The sequence below is a fragment of the Bos grunniens genome, chromosome X, assembly GCF_055505025.1.
Source record: "Bos grunniens cultivar Pamir isolate PY7600 chromosome X, Bosgru_T2T1.0, whole genome shotgun sequence".
Classification (NCBI taxonomy): domain Eukaryota; kingdom Metazoa; phylum Chordata; class Mammalia; order Artiodactyla; family Bovidae; genus Bos; species Bos grunniens.
In genome coordinates, this window is record NC_141194.1 from 113,039,573 (window position 1) to 113,066,364 (window position 26,792).

Sequence of the window (26,792 nt, forward strand, 5' to 3'; positions counted from 1 at the left end):
ATATGAACCCATCAGGGGAATTTCAACTTAAGCTGGATTCAGCTCATTATTCTCTTGCCCCTCATGTGCCATTAGAGAAGCTGATTTTAGAAAATTAATCCATACATATTAAGCAGCACACTGGACACCAAATAGCATCATGGAGATAGCACTAGTGACCTGGGTTCTTGTCCCAGCATTGCCATTTGCTGACTGAGTGATTATAGGTTAGTAACTCTTACTTTCTCTGAGTCTACATGTCTGCCCTTGTGAAAAGAGAATGATGATAATCCCAGGCTCTGTGAGAATCTAGTCAAAGTAGGATGGCTGGGGTTTGGGGAAATGGGGAGATATTGGTAAAGGGGTACAAAGTTTCAGTGATGCAGGATGAATAAATTCTAGAGACAATATATAGCATGGTGGCTCTAGTTAATAATACCATATTGTACACTTGAGATTTGCTAAGAAGATAGATCTTAAGTATTCTCACCACATGTGCACACACACACACACACACACACACACACACAATGGTAGCTGTGTGAGGTGATGGATATGTTCATTAGCATTATTGTAGAGGTTATTTTACAATGTTTATGTATATCAAAATATCAAGCTGTACACTGTAAACATATACAATTGTTAGTTGTCAACTATACCTCAATAAAGCTAGAAAAATTATATGAAAATGACTTTAAACTCTAAGTATAAAAGGCAATAGATTTTTGTTATTGTCACCTATATTATAAACTCTATTCAGTAACCAAAGCATAGCACTTTTTAAAAAGATAATTAAAGATCATTTGCTTTCATGTCAATTAAAAAATGCTTAAGAGACTTACAATAGCCATAAAGACTTTTATAACTCCTCTATAAAACCCTTCACATTCACTATTTGGCATGAATCAATATGGTTATCTACCTGTCAATTTTTCTTATTCTTGAACACAGAATGTGAGCAGTCTGTTTTATGACTGACTCAGAATGTACTAAGCTAATCGATATATCCAGTGATAACAGGATGATTTGGAACACACGGAACAAAAGCTTATCACTTTACTGCATACTGAATCTGTCAAAATATTTTCCTAGAAGTAATGTGAAAATAGAAGTTCTCCATCTTTCATTATGTTAGTGGGTGGTGACAAAAGTATTAGCAGGCTATTTCCTGAGTTTACAGTTTGGTGTTTTCCAGTGAAATGCAGCCTATAATTGTTTTATTATTTTTTTTCTTTAAAAAAAAATGAGTTGAAATATACTAATAATCCAGGAGGAATTGGCATCCAACCCCAAAAGAAGATCCAATTCTTGTTTGCCTGTACTGACACAGTCTTCAAAATCTCCCAAGTGTTCTGAAGGATGGTAGTGAGCGGCAGGCAGGCAGGCCTCACACCCTCCATGTCATTCTGAGGCACATGCTCTTAGAGGGTAGGTGGGAGGGAGGCAATGGCTGAAGGAAATTTACAAACAAGGTGGCCTTCACCTTAACCACAAAGGAGAAGCATATCCTAAGAGATGTATGGCTAGAAGAAACCTCACAGATGAGCTAATCTAAACACCCCCAATAACAAGAGGCCTACACTGGTAAAATCACTCAAGTTCACCAAGCAAGTCCAGGCTAGAATAGGAACCACAACTCAGCAAACCTCATTCAAACTATACTTTGTGATACACCACACATTCATCCCCATAATACTTACTTCCAGTTAGCTCACAAAGAATTAATACAAGTACTAATAAATCATGATGTTTTATCATTATTAGTGATGATTTAAATTGGCATAGTATAAAAATTAAAGGTTTTTTTCATATTAAGAATAAATCAATCTTTCCAACTGGAAAAAAATGTTCAAAGTGACAAGGGATTTACAAGCACAGAACTCCAAGATCATTGCATTGAACCAAATCATTGAAATTAATTTTAAAAAAATGGAATGTTGAAATAGCTAACTTGGTTCTGGGATGCTAATGGTGGAGTCAGTTACATACAGCCTTAGAAAAGAAATATATATATATATGCTAAAGAAGAGGACTTGAGGAAATGAGAAGGAAAAAAAAAGAGAGTTAGGTATTTACATAATCTTTAGGAAGCCAAAGTTGACCTCTCTTCCTGAGTTTGGCTAGAGAGAATGAAGGGAGATGGGCTAACAGAGGACAAGGGAGAAGAGTGGTTTAGACCAACCATTTCAGCACGACTTTAGAGCCTCCAGAAAGCATGTGAGGAAACCGATGCCCACAGAACAAGAAATGTGATGTGCTTTCAGGTAATGGAATAGAGAACACAGTAGCTCAGAAATAACTGCTCAAGTCGGTGACAGTGACTGGCCTGAGTTCCTAGGTCAGCCCCCATGAAGCCACTGGGATAATGGAGCTTCAAGTCCAGCATCATAGTCTGGATGCCACATCGCCCAGGCATTCTAGACATTACCAACTCTGGCTTTCTGAGCTCTGTCTCACTCTGGTCCCAACCCGCAGTTGCAGACACAGCAGTCTATCATCAGAATATACCTCACATGTTCTTATCTTTTTTTTTACCTGCAAGTCTCTCCACCCATCACTCATTTGCATACATGTGAACTGTTCTGCCCTCCAGATCCCTCTTCATCTATTGTGATTCCACCCAGTATTCAAGGTCAAGTTCAAAATCTATCTTGCTTTGTAAATTTGTATCATCTTTTTAGATTTTGTATATAAGTGATATCATATGATATTTGTCTTTCTGTCTGACTTCACTAAAGAGAAACAGACTCACAGACTTTGAAAACATTTATGGTTACCAAAGGGGGAAGGGGAGTAAGGAAAACTTAGGATCTTGGTATTACCATATAGACACTGCTGCTGCGTCACTTCAATCATGTCCGACTCTGTGCGACCCCATGGACAGCAGCCCACCAGGCTCCTCCATCCCTGGGATTCTCCAGGCAAGAACACTGGAGTGGGTTGCCATTTCCTTCTCCAATGCATGAAAGTGAAAAGTGAAAGTGAAGTCGCTCAGTCGTGTCCAACTCTTCTTGACCTCATGGACTACAGCCTACCAGGCTCCTCCGTCCATGGGATTTTCCAGACAAGAGTACTGGAGGAGGGTGCCATTGCCTTCTCTCACTATTATATATATAAAAAAAGATAATCAACAAGGACTTACTGTATAGCAAGCTTTACTCAATATTCTATAATAGGAATATAAGGGAAAAGAATCTGTAAAAGAATACATATATGTATATGTATAACTGAATCACTTTGCTGTACACCTGAAACTAACACAACATTGTAAATCAACTCTACTCCAATATAAAATAAAAAATTACATTAAAACCTCTATCTTGCATTCCATCTCTGTGAAACCTTCCAGGGTTACTTCTATGCATCACTTTCTGGTGAGACAGCTTTATGAATGTGAGGAGGGTCTCAGCCACCCCTCCCCAAAACATCTTTTTTAATTATTGAAATATGACAATCTTAATTAAATCCTCTCCTAGCAGCTCTGACCTCTCCATCACAAAGAATGTGAGGCTCCAAGTCCTACTTCCATTATTGACTATTCTTTTCAGATGCTCAGTGAAGGTCACTTCATTCAGCTTAGGGGGACACTAAAGTTGAGGCAGGGGCAGATAAAGAGGTGTGGTAAGGAAAAGGAATTTTAATCCCAATGAGATCAAGAAATTGGAAGAGTTAGTCCAAAGCATAAAGAAAAAAGTAACCACTAGATAATGGACTGGCAGAGAATATACAAAGCTTTCTGGTTCTTATACTTCAATGGAATAAATCTGAAGGTCAAAGTCTCTGCTGGCACCCTTGAAATGTGAGGCCTTTCCAAGGTGTCTCCATTTTTTACCAATGAGGTGGGAATTACACCAGTTACAGTCATAGACTGAATACTATCTTATTTCCATAAGAATGGACAAAGAAATAAATTCGCAATGTATATCAAGTAAAGAAATGCTTAGCATGGCTTGCACACAGCAGCTAAATGGCCTTCCATTCTTTGAAGGATCTGCCTCAGTGGTTTCTGTGTAGCTGCTCGGATGCAACCAGTACACGAATGGTAAGTTCCCAGCATTCTCTATTGTTCTCGCATGAGGGACCTGAGCTTCCTATTCACTTACAATAAATAAAGCTAATTACCCCCCAGTGTTCACTGCATCTGATATAAAACAAAGCAAGCGCAGTCACAACTGTGAACAATAACTTTTCAGCTGGTTGACAAAGCTAGCCACTAAAATAAGCTAAAGCCAAACCCCATTATTCATATCAGTTTCGTTCAACTTTTCTAAAGGCTTCCAATTTGGAGGCAGTTGGAGCCTCAGATAGTTTTAGGTCACAGCCAAGAGCACCTTGGAGGGCAAATGATCCTTTATGGTGATGACACTCTACACATTCTTACTGTACTTCTGAAAGCCTATTGAGCTAGGATGAAAATGCTTAATGTGTCACTGATCCTTCCATTTGCATGGAATTATTTACGTCCCAAAAGATACTAATAACACATTGTACCAAAATGCAAAACTATCTACACCAGATTTTTTTTAATCCTAATGAAAAAAGAAGCAAAACATCTGTAATTAAACCAGGCATAACGTTACATTTATTAGCAAATTCATTTCCTAATAAAACACCACCTGCGAGCAACCCTCAGTTTCCACTTGATATAAATAGGTCTTTTACTATTTTCAGATGTAGTTCCCCAAAAATTCTTCTAAGTGCAACTGCAGAACAGTTTTTTTTTTTTTCTTTTGGTTGCCTGGAATGATAATAGATTGTTTTTAAATATGTCATTTATTTAAAAAGCATGATTCAATTGAAATGCTGACCTTTGGCAATAAAGTGGGTTGGATTTTATTAGTATTTATTAATATCATTATTATCAACACAGAAATTATAAGAAGGAAGGAAACTTTCAAGGATGGAAACTAAAATGTCCCCACTATGTAAATAAGTATAGACACAGCAACAAATATGAGCACACACGCATGTACATTTAATTTCAGTAATCGTTTCTGGTCTCTCAACACACTAATATCATCATATCTGCTTATTTGTATATCTTAGAATGTCTCTTTTTCCTGATGATTCAACCCCTTACTGCAGCCAAATGCACTTCACAAACACACATCAGCCTCCTAGCAAGAGCCAGGAAAACTCAAAGAAATATCATGACCTCTCTATGGACAAGCTTTTTCAGTAATAATTCAAAATAATGCTACAAGTCATCAAAGATGGCTACTTTGACTAGGGACTCAGAACCTCACGCTTGGAACTCTTGGCGCCAGGAACTGGGGCTGAATTCTAATGGTAAGTGCTTTTGAAAAGTGCATCAAGATTTAATAGGATGAATTTCCAGACTTGGTCAGAGTTTTAGCCACATCAATTCCATTAGGTTCAAAGCTCCATAAGGCCCCACCCTGTCTATATTGCTGCCCATGTTTTAATCTACACCCTTCTAAATTGTCTCTTAGGCTAGCTAGCTTCTCATTCCCTTTCTGCCTATTTTTGGTTTCCACACTGCCCTTGAAGCCTGTATATTCTCCTAACCTTAGGGGCCCAAGCTTTTCTCCAGCCCTCCCTCAAGTCCTTCCTAGAGACCCATATTATGCGTGCACACAGGCTGCTCCTGGGTCATCATCTCTAGAGCAGATGACAGCTCAGACTCTTTTTGGAAATGTACATCTAGTTGGTGTACCTGAGCACTGAGCGAAAACACTGGGTTTCTTCCATATCTGGGACAACTGTGTTGTGAATGTGTAAGAGAGAAGATTACACTGGAGTGGATCTCACTGTTTCTGTGCCTCTTGTTCTGTCAGTGAGGTGTTGATACATGCTGCCAGCTCTTGATGGGCCAGTGCTATTATTTCCAAACTAGTCCTTAGTCACGGAACTGCCATGTAAAGAGGGAACAGCAGCAGATACCAGGACAAGAGAAGGGGCAAGAATGGGAGGGGCAGCCTCCCATTAGATGCCCCTTCTTTCAAAGTAGGTTGCTTTCTGCCTTTTAAGTATCACACTCCTGTATTAAGTCATCCAGGGAAAATGAAGATTAGGATTTCCAAATGACCATGCAGGACAAGAGCAAAGTAAGGCACAGGCAGTCTGGGTGAAACTAAGGAAATATATCCGAGGATGGATTTTCTAGCGAAGGTTTACCTTTGTCCGCATATTTGATTAACACTGTGGTTTAGAAAATGTAATCAAGTAACCATTTTTGAAGTTCATTCATTCAACAAACATTTATTGAGTATCTACTATGTGTCAGGTGTTTGCTAGGCACTTGGGATACAGAAAAGAAATGAGATATTCCTTGTCCTCAGGGAGCTCACAGTCTAATAGAAGAGACAGACACATAAATGAATAACTACAATACAATGAGAGAAGAGCCAAAGTGTATAGAAGGCGCTTGGGTGAGCCCAGAGAAAGGAGCTTGTCCTTAAGCCTGGTGGCATCAGTGAAGCGTTTATGAAGATAGTGATGACCGAGTAGACTTGAAGAAGAAACAAGACTTCACTGGGAAGATTGAGGAGCAAAGGGAGAGACAGTCTAGGTTGAGTAGACAGTAAGCACAAAAGCAAGGAAGTGTGACAAAGCATGCCATGATGGGGAGCCACAAGTCTCTCTGCATGGCCAAGATCTCATCTTCATATGACGAAGTGGTGAGATATGAGATCAGGTAAGGAGTATGAAATCACAGAGTGAAGAGCACTGAATGTGGGACTAAGAAATTGGACTTTTTCCTGGAAACAATGAGAAGACATGGAAGACTCCAAGGGAGGGAGTGACATGATCAGATCTTCCCATCAGATCAGCCTAAATGGAGAATGGTTTAAAAGAGAGGTGAGACTAGAAGGGGGGACACCAGACAGGAGATGGCCTAGGCAAGAGATACTCACAGGAGCTTGGAAGGTGGTGAGGGTGAAGAGGTCACAGACTGGAGAGATACTTGACAAGACGTGATGAGGGATGAGAAAGCCTTCCTCAGCGATCAATGAAAGAAATAGAAGAAAACAATAGAATAGGAAAGACTAGAGATCTCTTCAATAAAATTAGAGATACCAAGGGAACATTTCACACAAAGACGGGCTCAATAAAGGACAGAAATGGTATGGACCTAACAGAAGCAGAAGATATTAAGAAGAGGTGGCAAGAATACATGGAAGAACGGAACAGAAAAGATCTTCATGACCCAGATAATCACAATGGTGTGATCACTCACCTAAGCCAGACATCCTGGAATGTGAAGTCAAGTGGGCCATCATTACGAACAAAGCTAGTGGAGGTGATGGAATTCCAGTTGAGCTATCTCAAATCCTAAAAGATGATGCTGTGAAAGTGTTGTACTCAATATGCCAGCAAATTTGGAAAACTCAGCAGTGGCCACAGGACTGGAAAAGGTCAGTTTTCATTCCAATCCCTAAGAAAAGCAATGTCAAAGAATACTCAAACTACCACACAATTGCACTCATCTCACACACTAGTAAAGTAATGCTCAAAATTCTCTAAGCCAGGCTTCAGTAATACGTGAACCGTGAACTTCCAGATGTTCAAGCTGGTTTTACAAAAGGCAGAGGAACCAGAGATCAAATTGCCAACATCCATTGGATCATGGAAAAAGCAAGAGAATTCCAGAAAAGCATCTACTTCTGCTTTATTGACTATGCCAAAGCCTTTGACTATGTGGATCACAATACACTGTGGAAAATTCTGAAAGAGATGGGAATACCAGCCACCTGACCTGCCTCTTGAGAAATCTGTATGCAGGTCAGGAAGCAACAGTTAGAACTGGACATGAAACAACAGACTGGTTCCAAATAGGAAAAGGAGCACATCAAGGCTGTATATTGTCACCCTGCTTATTTAACGTATATGCAGATTATATCATGAGAAACGCTGGGCTGGATGAAGCATAAGCTAGAATCAAGATTGCTGGGAGAAATATCAATAACCTCAGATATGCAGATGACACCACCCTTATGGCAGAAACTGAAGAAAAACTAAAGTGCCTCTTGATGAAAGTGAAAGAGGAGAGTGAAAAAGTTGGCTTAAAGCTCAACATTCAGAAAACTAGGATCATGGCATCTGGCCCCATCACTTCATGGCAAATAGGTGGGGAAACAGTGTCAGACTTTATTTTTTTGGGCTCCAAAATTACTGCAGATGGTGATTGCAGCCATGAAATTAAAAGACGCTTACTCCTTGGAAGAAAAGTTATGACCAACCTAGACAGCATATTAAAAAGCAGAGACATTATTTTGCCAACAAAGGTCCATCTAGTCAAAGCTATGGTTTTTCCAATAATCATATATGGATGTGAGAGTTGGACTATAAAGAAAGCTGAGCACCAAAGAATTGATGCTTTTGAACTGTGGTGCTGGAGAAGACTCTTAAGAGTCCCTTGGACTGCAGAGAAATCCAACCAGTCCATCCTAAAGGAGATGAGTTCTGGGTGTTCATTGGAAAGACTGATGCTGAAGCTGAAACTCCAATACTTTGGCCACCTGATGCGAAGAACTGACTCATTGGAAAAGACCCTGATGCTGGGAAAGACTGAAGATGAGAGGAGAAGGGGACAAGAGGATGAGATGTTTGGATGGTATCACTGACTCAATGAACATGAGTTTGAGTAAACTCCGGAAGTTGGTGATGGACAAGGAGGCCCGGAGTGCTGCAGTTCATGGGGTTGCAAAGAGTCAGACACGACTAAGCGACTGAACTGAACTAACTGAACTGATGAGGCATGATGATACAAACAGCAGAACTGTCTGAGAAATGAAACAATACTCTAAACATGCATCCAGAAAATACAGCCAACAGCCCCAGTCCTCCCACCCCTTGGGTGCCCATCATCCCACGCAATCAGTGCATCTGCTGAGCATGAATAAAGGAAGAAGAGCTGGAGGGCACATAGGGTCAGACTTCTCTAATTCAGACACCACTAACTTGGACTCTGCGACAAATCAGACGCACTGTGACTCCTAGCGAGTGAGAATTTCAACCTACTTTCTTCCTCTGTGTCTTTTCAAGCCTTTCGTCACCAGTAAAAGCAGAGGTTTCTTCCAATCAAGCGCTTGAGATGCAGTAGACAGCTGCTTACATGGTGGCCTCTGAGGGGCACCCAATCTCTACCCCCCACCCAGGGAGCATAAGGCCTGGGATCCAATCATTAGCGATTCATTCCTCTGGGAAAGGTTTTTGTCCCCCTGGACTTCCCTTTTATAAGGCAATGCTTCCTGAGATAGGTAAAATTGTTAGTCATTCTAAACCCAGTGGGATTTTGGTTGAGGATCATGCTTTTGGCTTTGACAGAAGGGATCAAGGTAATACAAGAGGGTTAGGTAGGCACTTGAAGAAGGTGATGCAGAAGGTAAGACTGAGGGATACGGAAGTTAATATTAAGGTCTCGCCATGGAACAGCCCTGCAAGTGCTCAAGAAACTATGGTTCTTAAAGAATGCCTTACACTTCTGTTTCCAGAAAATCACACTTTCACATCCTTGTACCTTAAGAAACGTCTACATTTTATGTTTCTGATATGCTATCTGTTAGTGAAGGCCTAGGGTGACCCACTATCTTTTCATGTATCTCATCCTGCTTAAGACCAATGAAAATCTCCAATGTGATTCATTTATATGTAATATTACTACAAATGCTGTCTCTGAAACTATTTTATAACTCCAACTTTTCATTCACTCAGACAGACCTTGTCTTTTATCATTCCAAATTATGGAGATTTAGCTGTATTTGCAGAGTGTAAATAGATCAAGTCACAAGCAACAGAAGATCAAGACTCTGACCTTGAAGAGTCTCATCTACAGCTCCAGAAGGTAAATAAGAGCTGCTTGGGAAGCCCTGATTATAGAGGTTAGAGCAATGAACTAAAAAAAATAAATAAGAAGAAATGAAACAAAGCAAAACTTTAAAAATTACTTACTTCACTTGTTTGAAGAATCGTGAACTTTGGCTGTTTAGTCTTTGAACTGGGTGCACTGGGTTTGCCATCCAAGAGTGATCCAAATGACAGATTCCCAAAGCTGTTGTCAAATTCAATCGAAGGTTTCAGTGTGGGAGAGATGTCCGGGGCCTGGTCCTGACCATCCATGGGTCGGACATAGGCGGTTGGTTTTTGCTGCCCCATGCTTGTTTTGCAGTAAAGCCCTGGTGGGAAGTTTTGAACCGAAAGGCCACTGCTGGGAGCTAATAGAGACGAGGCAACTAGGGGAGATCCAGGCGCTTGCACTGTAAATTCCGCTGCTTCTGGTGAGTTGGACTGATAGATTTCTTTGAAAGTATCCCCTCCACTGGACTTGAGAGTATTGTCTTCCTTTGCCAGTGGGTTTGATTCTTCAACTGCTCCAACTTGAGGCTGTTCAGCTGGGTAGACAAAGAAGTCTTCCAATCTGGCTGGGGGCTGGTCTGGGGTTGGCGGCTGCATCTTGTTGGGCTGACTAGTGACTTGGCTGGCTGCTACAATGCTAGTGTTCTGACTATCTCGTGACCAGTCAGGTTTTGACTTCCGATTGCTGTGTATTAGAGTTGAATTCAGTATCACGACAGAAGGTGGAGGCATTGGCGCCGAGGAGTGAGTGTTGTCCTGCTGGTGCACTGGGACCATTCGGTGCTTTTGTTCTGGAAAAAAGCTGGGTTCATTTTTGTTGGTGGGAGTCTGAGGCATGGAATTCTTTGGGATTCCCACTAGATGATTCTGATTAGAATGGTTAGTTAGCAAATCCTTCATTTCATCGTAATTTCCCAGCGTGTTCTGGACTCGGTTCGCGAGTGCATCACCTTTGTTTGTCTAAAATAACAAAAAGATGGGGGTGGGAGGAGAGAGAATGAATAGGTTTGTGTTTCCTACTGTTCATGTTTCAAACCGATGTCCTAAGTAGACTAACATATAGGGTTCTTTAAAATTCTCATGCTGCCATAGAATTTCATACTTCTCATGTTCAATGTAAGAAAAAAAATCAATAACACTATTGAAAGAGCCTCTTGGAATGAACTGTGTGATGAATGTCTATATACTCCCTGGCCTGTTCTTAAATATGCTCATGGGGTGGGGGAGAGTTTTAAATTATGTTGCTTATGAATTTTATTAGCAAAATAACTTATTTTAGGTCCAATGAGTTGAACTGCTACATGCTACACTTTAACAACTTCCACTTACTGATCATTGGAATTATAATAGAATGTTCAATTAATATTTGTTCTTGACATATAATGTAGCCCTTTGTGCTACATTATACCATGAAAATTCTTAGCCCTTTGGATAAGGAAGTCAATTAAACTGTGCTATCATGGCTATGTTCAGTTTAGAAAAGGCATGGGCTTAAACAATAACAAATTGAGCTAACTTATGACTAAAGTGAATCCAATTCCTTTTAATCAAAGAGTGTGTAAATTATTGGTGTCTGCCTACATATTCTGGGGACAACCATGTTTACATATTGGTGATTCATACTCGTTTACTTTGAAATAGTGCAATTGTTCATCAACAGTGACTCAAGCTCGCCTGTGTCTTTTCAAGGGTTTAGAAAAATTTATTCAAGAATTTAAGCTGTTGTTTAAATTAAAACAAAGTTAAATTTTAAAGTGAGGCTGGCAACTACATCATTCTATGGACAACACCACCTACCAAAGTGGTTGTGATTGTTTTTTTAAATAATTAAGATTTCCATGAGCTTTTGTAACATAGTAAAGAATAGCTTTCATAGCTAAAAAGTGGAGCTCCATATACTTGGAAATGACTGTCAAAAGTTTGGCTCTTCATCTTTGAACATGCCTTTTTATTATTCTCTTTACCTGCCAAAGGTGTTATCAAAACCAGCTGCTGAAGTCAGAAAGGCAGAGGGCTTCTTGCCTAGGCTGCACTACCATTGCAATGAAGGAAAGCTGCTTGCATCTGTGGAGCCATCTGGCAGCAGGGCCAGTGCATGGGGAAAATGCCCACCCTGGTAGTCTCCTTGTCCCAAGGGTCAGATGCATGTTCTCCATGAACAGGAGGGGATGACCTTCTCCTCATTAGTATGACCACCATTGGAGATTGACGTTTAACATATAAGGTTGCTTACTGCCCTTAACAGCTAATGTGGAGCCCAGGAGTATGCCTATTCACACCAGACATCTCAGGCTAAGCCTCAGATGTATGGCTGAGTGCTGTTATCTGTAAATGAAGATGGGAGAGTGTGTGAATAAATAGAGGGTGAAGAGCTGGAAATGAATGAAATCACACAGGGAAAGGAAATGAGGAATGAGAAGATGAGGCTCAGGAGGGAGCCCTGTGGAACATCAACCTTTAAGAGACTAGGAGAAGACCATCCCCTTCTCCAGGGAATCTTCCCGACCCAGGGATCGAACCTGGGTCTCCTGCATTGCAGGCAGATTCTTTACTGTCTGAGCTACCATCACCAGGCTAAGGAGAAGAGGAGGAGCCAGCAAAGGATAATGAGAAAGAGCAACCAGAGAGGGAATCAAGCTGAGAACCTTGGCCTCATTGTTAGCATAACTGCCACAGATTGTATATAGTATTCAACACAGATCACATGGTAAATCATATAGGACACTTTCAAAGAAATGAGGGCATGTACAGAAATATGATTTCAAAGACTAAGGAAAAGTATGCAAAATGTATACTGAGGGCTCTGTGGGGGATGGGAAATTTTAGAAATCAAATAAATACCTGTCAGTTTCAGTTTTCTTATCAAGAACATCTTATACTGCATCACATGCAACCTCGGTGCTGAAGAAGTGATTAAACAATTACAGTTCCAAATAATCTTTACCTGAATAATCACTCCATTTTCAGAAGTGCATTTGAAAGGCCTAATTTAATAAATAAAGGGAGAAATCACTTTTATTCCCTGAAAGTCCCTAGGCTTTTCAATTTTAAAGGCAGAAATTATTTTGCAGCTAAGGCAGGAATAAACACATTGTACACAGTGTTCTCCTTCAATGGAGTTGCACAACGAACCAGCTAGGCAGTAGCCAAATCCAGACTCTCTATTCAATCCCTAAATTCAGAACAAAGAGATTTCATCGTTGTGAAGGCCCAGTAGAATTTGATACACGTTTTTAAACTTGCAGGGTTGTTCTGGTCCCTGAAATAGTTAACCTCTTACGTCAGATGACTGCCTAATAAACACTAATACCTGCTGTCTTCAAAGATCTGACCCAACAAGGGGAAACAAGACCATTTTATTCCTCATTTTAAATGCTTCCATTTTTACTGTCTCCTTTAATGAATAAGATAAGCTTCCTACATTAGACAAAGAGAATTCTATAACCTTTACCTTTTGGTCTTAGCTACCAGGAAGCTCAGTTATTGACCTCTCATTGAAAGTTCATTGAACTTTCGTTGAAAGACAGTTGTACTGGAATAAAAACTTTGCCCCCTGATGTCACAGAGAATGCCATAGTATCTCAAAGTTCTGAAAAGACATTCATTCTCTCTAGGCCAACATCATCAGGACTCAAGAATCTCAAGGCCCACTGGTTTGCCAGTAAGCTAGTCACATCCCTGTTCCTATTTTAGCAGTAAATAAAAGGGACATGTTCATTTTATCTTCAGTGGAGAGATCCTGGTTAGGTTTTAACATCTCTTCAGTTTATTGTTATACTGACCTGGGTTTCTGATGGTTGCTTAGAAATTTTTTTTTTCCATCTCCAGGTTTTAAAATATGCTTGAAATTAGGAGAATTTCTAAGCTGGCCAATGTCTAAAACTGTTGTGTACATGATTAAAATTAGAAGAAAACTGAAAGTTCTGAATAAAATAGAAAATTCACCTCCTACTGTTCAAGGTCTACTACACTTGTGATTTCTCTTCCAGCACAAAACTATGAGCTTTTCGTCAAGACTAGAGACCACCTTTTATTCATCATACCCTCAACACTTAGCACCATGTCTGGTGCATATGAGGTCCTCAGCAAAATGCTGCTAAATTGAACAGAATCAAATAATAATTCATACCCTGTTTATATCAAAAGAAAAGGATTTGCAATGGCTTGGAGTCAAAGGTACATAATTAGAAAAGCAAAAGTTAAGCTAATTTGGTTACTGTGATTGAATATCAGATTGAGCTGCTTGGTAGCTAAAGGCCAACAGGAAATTCTCATAGCATATAGAATTCTCTTTGTCTGATGGCAGGAAGCACATCCTAATTCATTAAATGAAACCCATGTTTGCTGGATACCAACAAGTGAAAAGGGATTCCTCTCACTGGTTTGGTTTGGTTTGGTTACAAGAACCTTTGGGGAAAAAAATAGGTCTTTTTTTCAGTACCAGTTTTACAAGAGATGCAAAGATGTTCCTCACGTTTCCTTATGATGACTAAAAAGCAAGAGCACTGGACTGCTGAAGTCTAACTCAGTGCATGTCTGCACATGGAGTTAGAGGTCAGGCTCACAGCTCCAAGTGTGGGGCTTTCCTGTACACTAATGGCATAACGGATGAAGCTGGGATAACCTGGGGGAGTGGAAGGAGGTCAGCTCCCTTCGACTAGTTTCCCCACACAGCAACTGTCAGAGGGACTTGTGACTGGAACTGGATAGCAGATAGTTCAAGGTTGAGTTCACTGGAGACAGTTTTGAGTTGCTGATTGACGGAAGATCCGTAACAGACGTGCTGTGGCTACAAGTAGCAATTACCAGGGTCATTCTTCAGACACACACTGGTAAATTTCAAACACTCAAGAGCCAGGGTGAGGCATGAAGGACACATAGACACACAGCCTCAAGAAGTCCACCATTCAACAACCTCAAAATAATTAACAATACAGACCAGGTGGTCACCACAGGAGGTAGGTAACTGTCAACCAGTTTTTAAATTTCTCAAGATGTCAAGATGAGATCCACTGGATAGAAAATCCATTTATTTATACTTGCATGATGGATGCTCATTATATACTGTAGCAACTTCTGGCTCACACTAAATCTTCTTCATCCTCCAGAGCCTTAGCAACCCTTTTAAGTAGCAAGGGATTCTTAGCAGTCCTGATTGCACATTATAAGCATGGCAAAAATGGAAATTTAGCCATTTCAATCAATTATAGGCTTCTTTCAATTTGGCCAATTCTTTACTTCCCGTTCTAGATAATTGATTGATACCTTAAAGGTAACCTCCACAGCCATTATTTTCTAAGTAATCACAATTTCTCAATCATCAAGGAAATGCATTTCCAAGTATTTTCAGGCATAAATTACATGTCTGGTTTGTGGCTCATGACTAACAGCACTCCTTCATTTAAGCTTTTTGCCTCTCATTACTTTGAGAAACGCAGAGTTGCCTCAGTTTGCTTCTAATGTTATCTACAAATCAGTAGTATAATTTCATTGCAAGACTAATGTGTTAGGAGATTATGGTACCAGGGTATTTCTTTTTAATAAAAGTAGCAAAATAATTTAAGTTTTTGGGTTTATTTTTTTCTTTTATTTCATTATGGCTAATGTATGTGATTTAGTAATTCCTTTTTTTTTTTTTTTGAACTCTAATATTTTTACAATTAATCTCTTTAAGCTGTGAGTTGCTATTTCTTTCTCTAATTATAATAACCACGATACCTTGAATTTGTACAGCACATTACATATTTCAAAGCAAGGCTTCCCCTGGCTGTTTGGCTTGATTCTCACAGCCACCATGTGAGTCGGCAGAGCCGTTCTGGTCTAATCTGCCTTCTACGTGCCCGGACCCAAATGACCATGGATAAGCAACTTAACGTCTCTGTGTCTCACTTTCTTCATTCTTGTTGATCTGTGAAGAGCTATAAAATGTCAGTTGCTGTTGCTATTAACAGGTATCATTTTTTCTATCAGGTATTATTATTCACTTCAGAGACAAGGAAACTTTAGGTCAGAGAAATAAAGTTTCTTCCCTAAAGTGACACAGGGTAAGCTTATCGGGTCTTCTGACTTCCTGTCAGAGGGTAAACAGCGTCCTGTTACAGGTAAAGAAGCACACTTATGGGGATATAAAGCCACAGAGAAGCCACCTCAATTCCTGAGCTTTGAATTCCTCATGGGAAACATGAGGAAAATGTGTAGCCAGTTGCTGTAGGGACTAAAGAAGCATCTGTAGAAAGTTCTAGCACAGAGGAGGCACTTGGTACATGCCAGTTCCTCGTCCTTCCCATCTTTCCACACTAATCTACACATGTCAAATGGCTTCATATTTCTCAAGCACTTTTGAACACATCCTTTTCTGCAGCACAGTACAAACTCAGATTTGAAAGTTACTAATATAAATGAAAAAAGCAGCCACAAAGGGATGTTACCCACCATCACCCCGATTGAGAGGTGGTAAGCATTCTTTCCACTCTGGGAGTAATAGAAGTGAAGCCAAGAAAGGACAGCAGGTCCTAGGGACAGGTGCTCATTGGACAGTTTATGAACTACCAATGCCATCAGATAAGCAATCAGGTCATGCTTTAAGATTTAGAGTAGCAAGAAGTTTCCTGAAAGTCCTGATGAACCACCAGGAATTTTGATTTTTAATTTTGCAAGCATTCCTGCCACAACCCTCAGCAAGAGTTGTGTAGGAAAATCTTCATTTCTACAGTTGACGTGGGCCAGCTCTAGAACTCCCACTGCCACCAGCATGTCCAGATATTTCAAGGGTGTCCACACCAGTTGGGTCTAGGGAGCTCTTGGAGGTGTACCTCGCTTCTAGTATCATGATATAGGGAAAAGGAGAAGCATACTGCCCAGTGATCTCCCAGGGAACCCTGAGCATGTACACAGCATAAGATGGCAGTCAGTCATCAAAGCAACAGTGAAAGAAAGACAATGACTAGGTCATCAACTGTTAGCATTATTCCTTTCCTTCATAGTCTCTACTCCAAAGCAAAGGCTCTTCCCCATCAAGAAGCCTAAAGGCACCAGGCTACTAATCACACATCAGGCCTGGCCTGGCCTGGCCCTAGACTAATAGTCCCATCTGTGTCTCTACCTGACAGACTCCTGTTGTATCAAGACAGATGGCTTTTGAAAACTTCTGACAATGTTGATAACAGGTTCTTTAACTGCCTACTCAAAATGACACTATTTACATCTAAAAATAAGTATTCAAAAAAAATAAAAATAAGTATTCATCTACATTACAGGCTTATTAATAAGAGATGGCATTTCCCTTAAAGGTACAAGGACAAACAAACAAACAAAAACACCAAAGAAGGGAGGAGGTATCTGTCATCCTTTGACCTCGCTTCCATTTTCTGAGAAAAACGGAGGCCACAACTTCTTGTCTTCCACACTCCTTCTTTATTCTCATTCTAATATTCCATTCCCACTTTCCTACCCAAGGCTCATGACTCAACACATGTTCTCAATTTTGTATTTACTCATCTGCTCTGGGACCTTGCTCTGCTCATCAGTACCTCTCCCTCCTGTGTCTTCACCCTTTAGTTTCCCTTCTCTCCAATCCACCACTCCCCACACTTCCAACATCATCTTTACAAGTCTTCATCTGTCTTTGCCATTTCCTGACCTTAAAATTGGCGATGACTTCTCTTCATGTACAGACTCAGGTCCAGACACCTAGGTATTCAAAGTCTTCAGGCATCTGTTCTCCTGCCTATCTCTTCAGCAGTTACCATGCAGTCATGCCCTCACTCATTCGTGATGATCTCTGCACTGGACAAGGAATTCCTTGAAGCAGGAACTAGATCTTATTTCCCTTTGGACACTAGTCTAAGACATGGCTGACACACAATGGGCCTTCAATAAATGCTGGTCAAACTAACCATATCTCACCACGTACACATTCAATAGCAATACAGAAAGTAAACCAATTGAAATAGGAAAAATGGATCATTAAAAATTACACTACTACTGACAAATTGAAGACTAGTAGTCTCTTTGTCAGACTTACCAAATTTGGAAAGCACCTGAGCATCTCAATCAAGAGCTTCTTGCTTAGTCTGAACAGGGCAGCAAAGACTCTGGTCTCACTAGTCACTGATCCAGACAGCTCACTGTCTACATCAGTCAGTATCCCCTAAATGGTGCTCTTCTAACATTACAGCTCTTGATCATTTTCTCTATGGTTGTTTTACCTCTTACACCATTTTTGTTTCACTGAAGAAAATTACACTGCTACTAAATTTCAATAAAATCCAATCAGCTGCTAGCAATTCAACAGGATTCTTCTCCCAACCTCCACTCCAAATAGAAAGTTCAGAGGCAGTCATTGTGAAATTGATACTTGAAGATTAGAAGTATGATCTTTATTGGACCTACACACTAGCCAGAAGTCCATTAGAAAATCAACCAAGCTACACTACCCCCTGTGGTTGAGGCAATCGCCTAACCCATGATTATTAATCACCAGCAAAAAATGATTGGCTTTTTCCCTTTGTCCTAGAACAGTGATTTTCAAAGAGCCCTCAAACCACTGAACAGCTGCTAACAACCTGCAATGGAAACAGCAGTGGCTTTGCGATGGATGGTACCAACTGGGAGGAGACACAGACATCTCCACTGACTTTCTGATGAAGTCTTCAGGGGCTGCCTCGCTGATGATAATCAAAGTGAGATCAAGCATCAGGGGGCTTTCCTTGCTAGAGGTAGTGCTGGGCAGGAAAGAATCCCTTGGAGACAGGCAGTTTCATAAGTCCTTTTCAAATCTTACTGTGTTCCCCCAAGAAGATGGAATTTGTCTCTGAAGACTTCCTCAGAAACTTGTCATGGCCCCAAATACACAGGTATATATTTCATTCATAAAATAGATTCTCTTGGAAATGATTTGGGTGTTTTAAAAATAGATTAAGTGTTGATTAGTGCATTCAAAAATATAACAAGCAACCATTTTGCAGAAAGATAAATTACATACATATTCAGCTACCTTGTAGGGCTCCCCAAAAAGATCAAAGCCTGAAGAAAAGAGATCGTCTTCTTGCTGGACTTCTTGATTCCTCCGCTCCCATTCCCTTTTCTTAAGTGCATTACGGTCTTGTTCATAGTGACTGATGTGCAAAGAAAAAGACAAAAGGAGACAAAGATGAATTAGTCATGGAAGCCATGTTATCAATAAGAAGAAAAAAACCAAGTTGAGGCTACCTAAACTGATACTGTATTGAGAGCCAACCTCCTTTTCTTTATTCCTAGTAGATTACAGATCCTGACCAGTTCTTCAGAATCCGAAAGGAAACAGAAATTGGCTTATGAGACATTGCAGTCATGACCATTTAAGTACGGTATAATCCACTTCCCTTGTCCTGGCTTGATTACTACAGCCTACCCCGAAATCAGTCCACTGTGCAAAAGAGTACTGAATTCAGGTTTCACTGTGTTGCCAACTATCTAGGGCTCAGAATTCACAGATGTCACCAAGTCCAAAGGGAAAGGAATTATCAAATACATTATTGCAGATAAACGGGAATTCTGTCCTGAGCCCACAGCCAGTATTAGTCTGTTGTAATGAAGTCAAAGGAGAAGGATTTCCCTGACAGTGGTTAGTCCTAACCACTGGACTTGGACTCCAAGCTTCAATCACAGAGGGCACAGGTTCCAGACCTGGTTAAAGAACTAAGAATCCCACATGCCATGTGGCATGGCCAAAAGAAAAACTCAAAGGAGAGTTTAAGAACATCTTTGAAAGTCCACAAAAAACCCAAATCACCCAGTGAGTCACACTCCTTTTGTTTTTGTTGTTATTCTTCCCACAGTTTGCATCATAGGTGACTAGAAGTCTTTTAGGGGGTCTGGGTTGATCAACAAATTGCCATTAATGAAAAGAGATGCCAAAAGATTTAAATGACCTTAAGGCACAAATGTTTTATGAACACTATGTTACTCTGACTCTCATCACATTTCAGGCTTTCCCTTTGGAAAATCAGTACTATATCAAAGATACATTCTGGGTCCTTGGACTTTATAGAGTGGAATACTTCCTCAATAAGAACACAATTATTTTCTTCATCATACAAGACTATGTGTATTAAACTATAATCTGTAAGTCTCCCACTGCTGCTGCTACTGCTAAGTCGCTTCAGTCGTGTCCGACTCTGTGCGACCCCATAGACGGCAGCCTACCAGGCTCCCCCGTCCCTGGGATTCTCCAGGCAAGAACACTGGAGTGGGTTGCCATTTCCTTCTCCAATGCATGAAAGTGAAAAGTGAAAGTGAAGTCGCTCAGTCGTGTCCAACTCCTAGCGACCCCATGGACTGCAGCCTACCAGGCTCCTCCGTCCATGGGATTTGCCAGGCAAGAGTCTCCCACTAGTGGGCTTTATTTTGTTCATTGGGTTTTCCCTCCTGCTTTTGATTATAATCCTACTCAAGGTGAGCACACATACGCTGGGAAAATTTTAATTATATACATGTACATAAAGTGCCTAGAAGGTGCTGAATTAATGTTGCTTTCCTTGCTCATGTTAATACAGGTATCCCCTGCTTTCCAAATGTTTGCCTTAAGCCACTTTTACAAGAGACCTATGTTACTACCTATTTGCACTAACCAAAAGTAATTCAAAGGGAATTTTCGCTTTTACAGAAAACATCATTCCCTTACTAATGTAGGTCTTTAATAAAAGCAAAGTGGCATAATGAGAACTTTCAGAAAGTGGGGGATACTCTTCACTTTTACACCATTTTGCTTATTAAAGTTTTTATAGTAACACTCTACTTTCAGCTACCGGATGAAACCTGTAATGTCATGTGAAGATTTAATTAGGTAATTAGCATGGAAGAGAACATAGTAGCTAAAGGAACTACAAGAGATATACTGATATAATATATAAGTACAGTCAACAGGTTTTGAATACATTTCAAACCTTAATACCTATCACTGGTAGCCTACTTTGCCCATGCTGCTGCTGCTGCTGCTGCTGCTGCTAAGTCGCTTCAGTCACGTCCAACTTTGTGCGACCCCGTAGATGGCAGCCCACCAGGCTCCACCGTCCCTGGGATTCTCCTGGCAAGAACACTGGAGTGGGTTGCCATTTCCTTCTCCAATGCATGAAAGTGAAAAGTGAAAGTGAAGTCGCTCAGTCGTGTCCGACTCTTTGTGACCCCATGGACTGCAGCCTACCAGGCTCCTCCATCCATGGGATTTTCCAGGCAAGAGTACTGGAGTGGGGTGCCATTGCCTTCTCCACCTTGCCCATGAGTATCACATAATGTTAATTTACAAAATAAGAGCCCAGAGTATGTGATATCCATGGCAGTTTAACTAGATATTGGTATAGATGGAGTGGAAGAGGACAATACACTTAACCATCCACCTTTCTCCACAAGAATACTTGAACTGACAAACTCTAAGTGACTTTGACAGTTTTATCTCCTGTATAAACAACACTTCATTTCCCCATTTTAAAATCATGGCAATGTTTATAGGATGTTTGGGCTCAGTGATAAAGAAGCTGCCTGCCAATACAGAAGATGCAGGTTCAATCCCTGGGTCAGGAAAATGCCCTGAAGAAGGAAATGGCAACCCACTTTAGTATTCTTGCCTGGAAAATCCTATGGACAGAGGAGCCTGGTGGGCTACAGTCCATGGGGTCGCAAAAGAGTCAGACATGGCTGAACAACAACAACAGCTATCCTTTCATAATGCAAAAACGCCAGGTACAAAAGAGCTCCCTGGATCACTCATGAGTATGCCCAGCAAATGTTATCACTGCCTCGGAAAATCAAAGATCATCCATAGGTCCACCCAAAGCCTAGGCCCTACATCTGGGCCCTGCCTGGTCAAAAAAGACACCAAGTCCAGGTACTGGAAGCTGGCCCATCCTTCACAGCCTAGATGCCATCCACAGATACTACGTTTGTTGGCATCACCTGTCATTTCCATTCACAAGTTGAGATCAGAACCCCAAACCTCTTCCATGTGACACAGTGTCTTCGTATTGGATGCTGACGTGTGGTCAACAGTAACATTTTGGGTGCGTGAAGGGTGGAGCACAAGACTCAGCATCACGTACTGGCCATGTGTAACCCAAGCCCATCATCAATTTGCCAAAACCGAACAATGATGGGGTGTCCAGGGTGGGATGGGGGACAAGTTAAAGCAATATTTAGTGGGAGCGGGAGGCTGGGAGGAAGGTTTGCTGCAGAGAAGAAAGATGCTTCATTTCTTTGCCCTCAGCAGCCATGACCCTCCACGTAAACACGAGCACCAAAGCGTCATGCTTCCAAGGAACATGAGCAAGATGTCAGTTTTCCATTCTATGCACCTGACAGCCCAGAATGACAGGCCCGGGGATCGCATTTCATTCTCCCACAAGGAGCATGGCAGGACTTCGGTCTCTTGGCTTTGCAAACTACCTCTCTCCGGCTCTAAGGGCCAAGATAATTAAAATCCCGAAGGAAAGAAAGGACAAGAAGAAAGGACATGTGCTTCAACATGCATGACAACCCTTTCAGCAGCCGGCACTCAGGGCACTTGGTGCTTTCAACCCAGGCTGGACGTGTTAGGAGGCTCTCGACTGCATTTTGCATCAGTTCATTAAGCTACCAGATTCCAGACGAGAAATCTGAATAGTAGATTGAGCGTGCACATGGGTGTTATCTGTGGCAAGCAAACTGCCTGCTGCATTTTTTAACACATACAACAAAGAACAGTTAATTCTCATATCTCTGGCGAGAGTGAATTTCATCTCCATTGAGTTCTGCTGCTCCTGGAAGGCAACCAACTCTCTCCAATTTTTTTCCTTTCTCACTCAGCACGGTGTTGTACTGAAAGCTTCACCCGACGAGGTGTAATGAGGAACGAACTATATGGTGATGAGGCTTTCACAGTGCAAAACGTCACTGATTTCTGACTGAAACCAAAATGACTAATTTGAAGCACCAGCTAATTAAAACCCCATCTATGTATTTAGCCTCTTGTTGCACCTACTGCAGTTTATAATCACGAGGACCCCTTTATCTACTCAATTAAAGTTCTTCAGATTCTGGGAGGTTGTGTTTGAACCTGTGAGCCCCACAGAGACCACAGGAAAGTCGATGTCTGTCCCTTGAAGATCTGATGCCCTGTTACACGCCTAGGCTTGTCTTCCCATGAAAAAAAGGCGGGGGGTTGCTCCGTGGCCCACAAAGACATGCTCAAGCCAGAAATCAGAATTCATCCCCACGTTACTGGTCTGAACAATTCAACTTTCCTCACACTGATGAAGGCAGAGTGAACTAGTCCTCTCAGTGTGAAAACTCACTTTCACATTAGGAAGTTGGGCCCCAAAGCACAACTTGAGGCCTCTACACTCTTAACAAGGAAGAATGTTCTTCCAACTGTTTCCTACAGGATAGAAGGGAATTTGGCACATTATGGTGACACTGAACACTCAAAATCCAGGGGGAGGGCCATATCAGGGAATGGGACCAAGAGATACAAACTACTATATGTAAAATAGACAAGCTAAAAGGATCTTTTATAGAGCACAGAGACTATAGCCAATATTTGATAATATCTCCAAATGGAGTATAATCTATAAAATGTTGAGCCTGTCATGTTTGACATCTGAAACAAATATAATATTGTAAATCAACTATATCTCAATTTAAACATGCATTAAAAAAAAAGCCACCTCAGTTTACTCTTCATTGAACAAAGGCCTTGTTTTTTTCTCTGTACAGCCTATCTTTTTGGAGTCTCTGCTTCACTGACATCTCTACTAGCTGACAGAGAAAGGACAGAAAAAAGAACAAGCTCCATTCAACTAAATACAGTTAAGTCACCAAGACCTTGAACTACACCGGTTGGAGCTGCATGGGTCCAGTTACATGCGGGTTTTTTCAATAGTAAATAGTAAAGTACCACACAATCCACAGGTGGTTGAACCCAAGGTTGGCGGAATCCACCGATGCAGAATTACAAATAGAAAGGGACTGAAGATACAAAGGGCTGGTGCCCCTTAGCCCGCCTTGTTCAAAGGCCAACTGTACTCTGTTACTCATTCCAACACAAGGCAGTGATGAGAAGTTACTCTCTAGAATGGATCTTTCATATTAGCTCTGGTTTCACCCACCCATTGGTCTCCCTGGCCTCCAATTACAGAGAACCTGCCCTCCTAACACAAGAGGGAAATATGACCCTCTGGATAGGAATAGAGCCAGCCCAAGGCCTCATCAGGGGAGTGGCAAAGGAAGATGCCAATCCGTGTCTCTTTCATCTTTAAGTTCAAGTGATTTCTTCTCCTTCTCTCAGATATTCTCCTATCTTCATCCTTAAACCAGATCTTGGACTCAGGCAATTCCTACTTTCATCATTAGAAGCCACAGGTGCATTTGTGGGGAGATAAAAGCTAGGACACATGTAAATAGCTTCACTGAGATGGAGGAAGTTCAATTCTGCTGTCTTCATTAGCTCACAGCAGTAGGACACCCGGGCTGACAATGCAGACTCAGCTGTCACCATCATCTTGTTCTAGTCTCTTCATTTTCCAGATGAGGAAATTGAGCTCAGAAAGGCAATGGGCCTCACAAGATGTCTGTAGCAGAACTGTGAGGTAGAACTCAGGTTTTCTGATTCCCAAACTAGCCCTCTTGCTAATACCCCAAGGTTTGTCCCTTCTGACTCCATGTTTGCATCACCCTCAAGAATAAATACTAGTCCCATTTACACTGTTGGTCAACTTTCCTTAGGATGGTATTTTATTGGAAATTGCCAGTAGGAAAAACTTAGGAGTTTAATTTGGATGCAAGTGAGTATAGAAAAACCATTAGTTTCCTTATACCAAAATGTACAGAGCCTAAAGGGATTGTAAAAATTAACTACATCTGTGGGAAGAAGCTGAGCAAGTGAGAGTAAAAACCAGTTTAAGTCCATTTGGTTTGTATATTTCATGAAGTTTAATCATCATTGCTTACCTAATTTGGTTATTTTACAAAGCTAGTTGGGAAAACATTAAAAAAACTGGTATTTTAAAACAAGGTTGTTTATACTGCTAATATAGGATTTACAGTAGTAACAATGTACATGGAGGTAAATAACTCAGTCTCACTTGTTTTCTAATCCAGCTGGAACTAAAACACCTTTATTTTGGCTAATGTCTTTGTAAAAGCATAAAAATACATATTTAATTCACCCGAGGGAAAAACATAAGCTATAACTCACTCTTTGTGGTTCTCCTGAATGAATTTCTGCCTTCTATAAAATGTGTGGATATTTATGTTTACTGCATGTTCCAGAATTCCAAGTGGTACTTTTTTTTTCAATCCATTTCCAAGTTCAGTCACTCAGTCATGTCCAACTCTTTGTGACCCCATGGACTGCAGCATGCCAAGTTTCCCTATCCATCACCAACTCCCAGAGTTTGTGAAAACTCATGTCCATCAAGTCAGTGATGCCATCCAACCATCTCATATTTTTTCAATATCTAGCCCTATTTTGAATTTAACACTGATCTAATGTCTATACAGAGCTTCTCTCAGTTTTAAAAAATCACTCATTATTAGAGAAATGCAAATCAAAACCACAACGAGGTATCATCTTGCACTGGTCAGAATGGCTGCCATCAAAAAGTTTACAAACAATAAATGCTGGAGTGGGTGTGGAGTAAAGGGAACCCTCTTAAACTGTTGGTGAGAATGCAAACTGGTTCAGCCACTATGGAGAACAGTGTGGAGATTCCTTAAAAACCTGGGAATAGAACTGCCGCACAACCCAGCAGTCCCACTGCTGGGCATACACTCTGAGGAAACCAGAATTGAAAGAGACACATGTACCCCAATATTCATTATAGCACTGTTTACAATAGCTAGGAAATGGAAGCAACCTAGATGTCCATCGGCAGATGAATGGACAAAGAAATTGTGGTACATATACACAATGGAATACTACTCAGCCATAAAAAAGAACACATTTGAGTCAGTTCTAATGAGATGGATGAAATTGGAGCCTGTTATACAGAGTTAATTAAATCAGAAAGAGAAAAACCAATATTGTATATTAACGCATACATACAGAATTTAGAAAGACGGTAACGATGATCCTATATGCAAGGCAGCAAAAGTGACAAAGATGTAAAGAACAGACTTTTGGACTATGTGGGAGAAGGCAAGGGTGGGATGATTTGAGAGAATAGCTCTGAAACCTGTATATTACCATATGTAAAATAGATGACCAGTGCAAGTTCGATGCATGAAGCTGGGCAACCAAAGCCAGGGCTCTGGGACAACCCAGAAGGATGGGGTGGAGAGGGAAGTGGGAGGGGGGTTCAGGATGGGGGGACATATGTATGCCTGTGGCTGATTCATGTTGAAGTGTGATAAAAAGCCACCACAATATTGTAAAGCAAGTAGCCTCCAATTAAAATAAATTAATTAATTAAAAAGAAAACCTCTGCCATTTAATACATTCAAAATCAACTTCAAGTTAACTTCTCATTGTATCTGCTAATATCCATGAGCATTTCAATGTGAAGTGCTATTTGCAAACTAGTCTAAAAAGCTAAAAACAGGCTATCATTATTTTGCACAGATAGGGAAAAACACAAGAGAACCTTGGATCTGGAGATATGAACATGACCTTGAAAATGGGTTTCTAATAATATTGGTAGAACCTCTAATGTTACATACATACAAACATACATACAACCACTCTCTTCAGCAAATGGACCCTCATCCTCACAGACAATGGTTCTCATTAAAAAGAAAAAAAAAATCAAGATAGGAATGAAAGGACAGAAAATACACGAGACATTTACTCTCCACATCCAGCTGCCCACCCAGTCATGCCAATTTCTTTAGGTCTTAGGGAAGTAGGCCAGTGCTCATTCTGAGAGTTCCCTTAAATCTGTGCTTCCAGAAGTCCTGCATGGAAACAGGTTTAATATTCCCCTGAATATTGGCACCTTGAGGAGACCCCAGTTCCTCTACTTCTGAAAGACGAAGCAGATTCAGTT

The 26,792-nt window shown here is 40.8% G+C and overlaps 1 protein-coding gene across 7 annotated transcripts in view; it reads right to left on the reverse strand.

Moving 5' to 3' along the window:
- Nucleotides 1-26,792, reverse strand: part of AFF2 (ALF transcription elongation factor 2) — a 536,669-nt gene that overhangs the window by 347,222 nt on the left and 162,655 nt on the right. For 4 of the 7 annotated variants that reach the window (XM_086389838.1, XM_086389835.1, XM_086389839.1 and 1 more), the window contains exons 2-3: nucleotides 18,794-18,914; nucleotides 9,895-10,758 (exon numbers count right to left, since the gene is read on the reverse strand). In XM_086389838.1, the coding sequence (XP_086245964.1) occupies nucleotides 9,895-10,758; nucleotides 18,794-18,914 (985 nt within the window). Of the gene's footprint in view, nucleotides 1-9,894; nucleotides 10,759-18,781; nucleotides 18,915-26,792 lie in introns of all 7 variants that reach the window. The other 3 variants (XM_086389837.1, XM_086389834.1, XM_086389840.1) reach the window with 1 other exon arrangement.